General features: G+C 36.4%; 1 protein-coding gene across 2 annotated transcripts in view; it reads right to left on the bottom strand.

Annotated features, from left to right (window-relative positions):
- Positions 1 to 221: 221 nt before the first annotated feature.
- The window catches only part of PSMA8 (proteasome 20S subunit alpha 8), a 53,846-nt gene continuing 45,553 nt past the window's right edge, over positions 222 to 8,514 (bottom strand). For both annotated transcript variants that reach the window (XM_026006506.2, XM_072735135.1), the window contains exons 5-7: positions 4,129 to 4,248; positions 3,951 to 4,013; positions 222 to 792 (exon numbers count right to left, since the gene is read on the bottom strand). In XM_026006506.2, coding sequence (XP_025862291.2) covers positions 700 to 792; positions 3,951 to 4,013; positions 4,129 to 4,248 — 276 coding nt within the window. In that variant the 3' untranslated portion in view covers positions 222 to 699. The remainder of the gene's footprint in view (positions 793 to 3,950; positions 4,014 to 4,128; positions 4,249 to 8,514) is intronic.

The raw sequence follows: 8,514 nt of genomic DNA, 5'->3' as shown, positions 1-8,514 counted from the left end.
AGAAGCAGGCTCCCCACAGGGAGCCTAATGCAGGACTGGATCCCAAGACCCCTGGATCATGACCAAAGGCAGATGCTCAACCACTGTGCTACCCAGGTACCCCACCACACTTTAACTGCCTATTTAGATTAGGTCTTTAAATTTGTTCCATGAAAAAATAACATACTGCAACTTATGAAATGACAAAAATAATATGTTTCAAAAAGAAGGCTCTGACAAAATTTTGGTAATTCAATACAAGGGTATTTTTATCATTTATCTAGAAGTACAACTCAGTATTCAGTTTATTTTGCAATAGCTATCTCTTTACCTGATACTCAATACCCAAACATCAACAAATTAATTTTTATTAAAAAATATTTTTAACAAATTATTAATTTTTTAAAATTAAGGTTTTTTTCTTAAATTTGTACAGATGAAGAAAAGTAACACACTGGACAAGTTATTAAGTATAGTCTCAGGCTTACATGGAATTGTGACTGCCTTCAACAATTAATAAAATTTGTTTCCAAAGATCTTCATACTAAGATATGTTTGTCTATGTAGCCTACTGAAGACAGCCAGAAATGTGGCATTCTCAGGACAGCACATAACTACTAAATGTAATGCCACAAACCAACTTACTTTCTTTAAAACTTCACTAAGTAATTCCAAGGAGTACAATTAAACATTTTAGGTTCCTAATGTTCATCCTAAAAATTAGGTGGTCTTTTTGGACTTTTTCTTCTCTGCTTCTTCCTTTTCTTTTTCTATTTCTGTTACTTGTAATTCAATTTCTTTGGCACTAAACATCTGAAAAGAAAATATTTTAAAAAGCAAATTTCAATTATAGCAGTAATTTCTAAATAGTTCCAATATGGAGAAACCAATTATATCTTATACATTTATATTTTCTATTTAAATTTTAATTTTATATCTTCAAAAATATGAATATATATATATAAGCAAAATACTTGTAACAAATATGTACAAAATCTGAATTCTGATATTTCCACGATCATTGTGCTAAGAAAGCAGGGCAAAGTGTTATATTGCATTACATATCCTATATATGCATATAACTCTGAAACATTTTAATGCAGGCTTATTCTATTTATGAGTAAGTAACTCATTATTTAACTCCCCCTCTCTATCCAATTGTGTGATTCTGATAGGGTTTTGCCTATTTTATCAGCCATTAGAATAGCTACAGAGGTAGTGAAAAGATGACTTACACTGCTTTGTTTACAACTCCTTAAATATAAAGCAAAAATATATTTTATTTTATATAAATCAATTTTATTATATTTAAAATTAAAGATGGGAGCAACTTGCTCAAGGATATACTATTAAACATCAATTTGCTGGAACTTAGGTCTAACTCTAAATTTAAACCTAAGTCTATCCAATTCCAAAGCATATACCCTATTTGCCACACAGCGTATCCTGAAATAGCATGTGGGTGGGCGGTCTAACTTTGCTGCCAGTGCACATACCATCCTACCGCACATTAGTAAGAAATATATGCATGACTGGGTGTGTATATTCATGTGGGTATATATTATATGTGTATATGATGGAGCTGGAAAGGTGACCCTGGCCTCGGTGGTTTTGTGTCTTTGTGGTGTTGGCATATCTATCCTGAGACCCTTAACAGCAGGGGTGACAACACAGCCCAGTTCTCTCCACATGCTGTGCTCAGCACCACGATTATTTTTGTGGCGCCATGCAGGGGCAGAACCTACACTCCACTCCCCATTTTTCTAACTCCCCATATCCCCATCTACTAGTTGACTAGTCAAAAGTGGGAATGTGGTGTTAAAACAATGTAACAACTCAAAAAACAAAAACCCTACTGCTCCATCCAACACTGATTTTAATATTATTTCCTCTTGAAATATTTCCTTCAAAACAAAGGTATATGTAAAATAATACTTTTTATTTTTTATTTATTTTTTTAAGATTTTATTTATTTATTCATGAGAGTCACAGAGAGAGAGAAAGGCAGAGACACAGGCAGAGGGAGAAGCAGGCTCCATGCAGGGAGCCCAATGTGGGACTCGATTCCGGGTCTCCAGGATCACACCCTGGGCTGAAGGCAGCACTAAACCGCTGAGCCACCCAGGCTGCCCAAAATAATACTTTTTAAATAAGATTTTATTTATTTATTTGCCAGAGAGAGGGGGAGAGAGCATAAGCAGGAAGGAAGAGCAAGGGGAGAGGGAGGAGCAGGCTCCCTGCTGAGCAGGGAGCCCTATGTGGGACTCAATCTTAGGACCCTGACCTGAGCTGAAGGCAGACGCTTAACCGACTGAGCCACCCAGAGACCCCTAAAATAATATTTTTAGTATACTTTTCATATAGCTTCCCATGCTTTAAGTGCTTTTTACAAGCTCAGAGATTTGGCAAAACATACCATGTACAGTTCTACCTAAGGAACAACAGTGAACCACGTTTCAAATGGTCTTTAGCCAATGAGTCCTCTATCACAGTACTTTGGACGATTTACTTTGTGATTCAGCAGTTTTAACCCATAATGCTACCAAAAAGTATACAAAAAATAATGCTAGTCTTGCCACAAAGAAATACAGAAAGGTTATTACATTAGGTATTAAAATTTAAGTCTTACAGAGGCTCAAGGCACTTTTAAGTGAAAAGAAGAGAACATAGATAAAAACTAGTAGCCAATCAAGGGATGGAGGCTTTTTGACATAATGAAGGATAATACTATGTAAGAAGCCTGGAGGCCCAACAATTATACAAATGATAGCTGAATGACACTGGCTGGAAGCATATCTTCATTTCAGAATATCTAAAAAGATAAGGATGGTAACGGCTCTCTACAGGAATACATTGTTTTAATTGTGCTTTGCAGATACTGCATTTTTAATAAATTGCTGGGGTTTTATTATTTTTTTAAAGTAAGTTTTATGCCCAACATAGGGCTTGAGCTCACTATCCTGAGATCAAGAGTTGCATGCTTTAGAGAATCCCTGGGTGGCTCAGCGGTTTAGTGCTTTGGCCTTAGCCTTCGGCCCAGGGCGTGATCCTGGAAACCTGGGATCGAGTCCCACGTCGGGCTCCCTGCATGGAGTCTGCTTGTCCCTCTGCCTGTGCCTTTGCCTCTCTCTCTGTCTCTCATGAATAAATAAAATCTTTAAAAAAAAAAAGAAAGAGTTGTATGCTCTACCAACCTGCGTTTTCTACAAATTGAAAGTCTGTGGCAACCCTACATCAAGCAAGCTTATTTTGCACCCTTTTTCCAAGAGCATTTGCTCACTTTATATCTGTGTCACATTTTGGTAATTCTTGCAATATTTCAAATTTTTTCATTACTATTATATCTGTTGTGGTGATCTGTGATTGGTAATTATGACTCACTGACAGCTCAAATGCTAGCTAGCATTTTTTAGCATTGTATTTTTAAATTAAGATATGTATTTGTTTTTAGACTAATGCACACTTAAGAGACTACAGCATTGTGTAAATATAGCTTTTATATGCATTGGGAAACCAAAAAATTCATTTGACTTGCTTTATTGCAGTATCGGCTTAATAACAGTAGTTGGAACTGAATCCTCAGTATCTCTAAGGTAGGCTTGTATGTGGGGCTGGGAATAAATCTCCAAAGACGATATATTATACCAATCCCAATATGACTACTCAGTAGGGGTTCCTACTTACAAGAATATATTCTAAATGGGGTAAGCCTACATATAGATTTCAGCTCCTCTAAGTCTTCACAAAGGACCAAGGATAGGTAACTGCTTGCACAAGCACATACAAATTAGTGGACGTTAGCCTACAGAAACAAAACAGATGCCATCATAGTGTCGGTGGATGCTAATGGATGTTTCAGGCTTTTAATGAAGATTCACAGGTGTCAACATTTTGACAAGATTCAACTGTTATCCAATTATTTTATGCTACAGATGTTTTTTTTTTTTTTTTCTCTTTGGTTAATGACTTACTTTCAAAGGCTGGTTTCTTCTTATTATAGCAAGTTCAATGTTTTTTCCACCAGACTGGACAACCTAATATAGAACAAGCACAATATTAAAATTACTTCAGCACATTTTATTTTTAGTAAGGAAATAGATAAGAAAAAAAACACTTGTTTTTCTGAGTATGTTTTATTAGATCACTTACTTCTAGCAAAGCTCTTATTGCTAATTTGATAGCCTCATTGTCGTTTGCTATAGCATCTTCTGTGTAATTTTTTTCTAGAAATTCTCGGACTGTTTTAGCACTTCGGCCTATTGCATTTGCCTTGAAAAATACAAGGTAATTATTAATATCATTGCAATACAAATGAATTTATGGTCACTCAGTGAATTTCAGAGTTTACTGAGATATTTCTTACCAAATGAAAATTATAGTTTTTGAAAACTTAGGAAACATTTCAGCAGCTCATTTTGTTTCTATGTGAATAACATAGTCATGATTGCATGACTCATCTTCAAACATACCAATACCTTGTCCTGGTTAATGCCTTCTACTACTTTAATGGCTCTCAAGTCCTTGATAACCAAGGAAGACTGAAATAGTTGAAATTCAAAATATATACAGAGGAGAGGAGGTATGACTTTGCAATGTAGTAAAAAAGGAGGAAAGAAAAGAGGAAAAAAAGGACATTGACCCAAAGAACAAAACTGTTTACATGAATAAGGACTGTGTTCTTAGAACTTGGAAAAAAATGGTCATCTAATTACTGATTCATTATCTTTGATTCTATAAGTGAGTAAAGATTCTTCTGTTCTCTTCCTCATTTTTCTTTGTTCTTTAGAAATTTTCATCAGATGAAGGAAAGAGGCACATGTTTTTCCTGGCTGCATAGCCACAGGTAGTATAGACATTTTTTTTTAATTTAGTCTAAATATGTAGGCAAGTATTAGTGACGATAATGATGATGATAAAGTAATTCTTATTAATAGAGCACTTATGTGCCAGACACTATGCTAAGCATTTTACATGGATTATTTCCGTTAGCCAATGCTAAACAATTAAATTATTTCCTTTAGCCAGCACAAAAACAATAGTTACTATTACTAAGCCCAGTTCATGAATGAAGAAATGGGGGCTTGAAAAGGTTAAAACAAGCTATCTCAACTTCAGTGCTATTAACATTTTAGCTGAATGATTTTTTGCTGTGGGGGGCTCCCCGGTACACTATAGGATGTTTAGCAGCCTCTATCCATTAGATGCCAGTAGCATCTCCACCCCAGTTGTGACAGACAACCAAACATGTCTCTAGATATTGCCAAGTGTCTCTTAGAGGGTAGAAAATCACCCCTATTTGTGAACCAGTGGCCTGAATAATATTGCCTAAGATCACAGATGGGATAAATAGAAGAGCTGAGCTTTGAAACCAAGTAGTCTGAATTGACATTCCAAGCTCTGAAGTCTATAAACTATGCTGCCACATGCCCCTTTGCTATAATGAGTGTAGAGAGAGGAAAGAACCAGCGGAAAGGCTCATGCTTTCACTGAAGGATCCCAGGACTGAATGAGCGAATGTCTCAGTTCTAACTAGCTATGGTTAGTATTATGATTATAGGAAAGAGATTTCAAAAGAGAGCATGAAAGCATACCTTTTGTACTGCATGACAGTATATTGTTCTGGTTAGAAGATTATTTTTACTTCACAGAATTTTTTATATTCCTTTATATTTCAAAGGATTAAAAAAAACACCTGTGAAATTTTAAAATAAATTTTGTGGCCTTGAAATTTCGCTAAGATCAAAGACTGTAAGATAGGAGTTTATCCAGAAATCTCACTGAGCCCTCAGAAGGTTTCTTTATAAATTCCTGGTGACCTTCCTAATTCTTCTAAATGGTGGTGTAAAATTCTCTAATTCTTACTTACTTGGCTGGTTCCCTAAAATCTTATTCTTGCCATACTTATATCTCCACCCTTCTTCCAAGTCTATCACCCACCCTAGCCCACTTCAACAGACTGTTAGTTTTGCGATTTTTTTTCTGCCTACCTATAATGATTAATGATAATTTTCTATGGCAAAGATTATTAGCAGTCAACCCCCAAATCCATTCTTCCTTTGTGACAGAACTCTGGGCAGTGTGCCTGCTGAAAAGTGTCATTTCCTAGCGTCAGTTAATAGGAATATATAAGTAGAAATAAATGGGTGGAACTGTAAAAACTTTTGCTGCCTGGAATGCAGACAGGCTGGCTAGAGATCTGGTAGCCACATGAGAGAGCATGGGCAAAGCCTAAGATAATAAAAGAGACAAAAAATAAAATAAAATAAAATAAAAAATAAAAGAGACAAAAAGCAGCAACCATCTGTCTTCAAACTTATTACATGAGAGAAATAAATCTTTATGTGTTAAGAATCATCATATCTCTGTGGTTAAGAGCCAAAACAATACCTCACAGATAAATCTTTGCATATCTCAAAGATATACAGAACAAAAATCGATGGGGCACTGGAATGGCTCAATTAAGTGTCTGCCTTTGGCTCAGGTCATGATCTCAGGGTCCTGGGATCACCCAGTGTAGGGCTCCTTGCTTAGTGGGGAGCCAACTTCTCCCTCTGCCCCTCCCCCGACTTGTGCTCTTTCTATCAAATAAATAAAAATCTTTTTAAAAAGAATAAAAATTGATAAAGAAGATAATTTTGGCAGGAATACTTTACTTACTTTCGGAATTTCTTAGCTGATGAGTAATACAATAGTTCTTCTTTATGTGGTCTTATACAGAAAGTATGGATGATTCTTGATCTTTCTTATCTCTTTTAAATCCACTCCAATCAGTCTCTCATCACTATGAGGTGTTCTTGTCGAGGTCACCCATGACCTGCTCATTGCCAGAGCCAATCATTTCACTTTTTTATCTGACCCATCAATGGCTCTGGTCAGCTGATCAGCTCTTCTCAGAATACTGTTTTCAATTACAATCCAGGACACCACTCTCTAGGTTCTCCTTATTCACAGATGATGCTGGATCCTTCCCTACCTTCCACTAGTCCACTACCCCTGATCTATATCAGGTCTTGCCTGGATTATTATTGGGCACAGCCTTCTAACTTGTTTGCCTGATTCTACACTGCTGCACAGTATATGTCAGATCATGTTACTCTAATATGCCAAAACCTCAGGTAGCTTTCTACATCACTCTCTTTTAATATCCAAGTCCTATCTATGGCCTTTAGACCCTACAAGATCTAGCTCCCTCCTATATCTGCTACTGATCCCTCATGACTATCATTCTGATTCACCACAGCACAGTCATACGCTCTGCATAGAGCTTGGTATCTCATAGATATGGAACATATTGCTTCCTTGGAATTTTGCCCTGATTGGTTCCTCTGTTTGGAATACCACAGAAATAACTACCTGGGCTGCTTCTTCACTTTCTTTAGGCTTCTGTTCAAATATCACCTTTTCAAAGGTGCTTTCCCTGACTACCTTACCTACCAATCACACTCCATCCTCCCAATCTTGTTCTTTTTCCCCCACAGGACTTATGTATGTGCCATCTGAACATATTTTTTGTCACCTCTATATCCCCAGAACCTAGAACAATATTTGATATTTAATTCAAATACTTATATACTGAATATTTGTTAAATTATATACTGATAATAGATTTTACTTTGTAACTTTTGATGGTAATTATCTTTGAGAATCCTACACTATAACATCCCTAAGTACAGCAATATCATCAACTCACATGCTTACTGCTCTGGTACTCAATTCCTTCTTCATTTCTGGCCCTTTAGGAGTTTCTGTCTTTTCTGTGAGTTCAGCTATGCATTAAAAACATATTAATGATCATTCTAGCTTTCTACATGGTTATAGCAGGAGAGTTTTTGATTAGTTCAATTTAATGTAATACACCAAACTCCAGAACCTGTTACTCCACATTAAAAAAAAATACTTTCTGCAATATAAAAATATGTAAAGAAGAAAAAAAAATATTTAAAATAGGGTGTCCCCTCACCACTGATCTGGATACTGCCAAAACTACAGGACTGATTCTTTTCTGTCATGGAAGGGGCAGCTGTATGCCCTCACTGGAAGAGAAACTTAATCTGGATATGACTTTCCTTTCCCTATATCAAATGTCCCACCTTCTGTGAACCTGATGAATGCTTTCTTCACCATCATGGGATCCTAACAAGACCCTGCTGGTGACCAAGGAGGAACTGAGAGCACTTATGCCCATGGGATTCACTGGTCTTATCATGTTCTCTAATCCTACAGAAGCCAGCCTGATAAAAACAGGGAATAGCCAACTGAAGATTCAGTTATAGCATCAGCATCTTAGGGAGCCAGGTTTCTATTCTACAAGATCCTGTATGTGCCCTGAAATAGGAACCATTAACTAATTTCTTTCATAGCCACAAATCTAGGAATCAAGGGATAGATGTCTCATTAAACCCCTAATGGCTGATTAATAAAATTTTTGCTTCTTAAATTGTATTAAAGGTCCTACTTCCCAAATAGGTGGAGTGGTGGGGAAGGGATAAGAGGCAGTGTTCTACTAGGAAATATAACAATTTCACTTAACTAGAA

Source organism: Vulpes vulpes, chromosome 13, assembly GCF_048418805.1.
Source record: "Vulpes vulpes isolate BD-2025 chromosome 13, VulVul3, whole genome shotgun sequence".
Lineage (NCBI taxonomy): Eukaryota > Metazoa > Chordata > Mammalia > Carnivora > Canidae > Vulpes > Vulpes vulpes.
The sequence above is the reverse complement of the archived record's forward strand: the minus strand, read 5'-3'. Positions and strand labels throughout refer to the sequence as shown.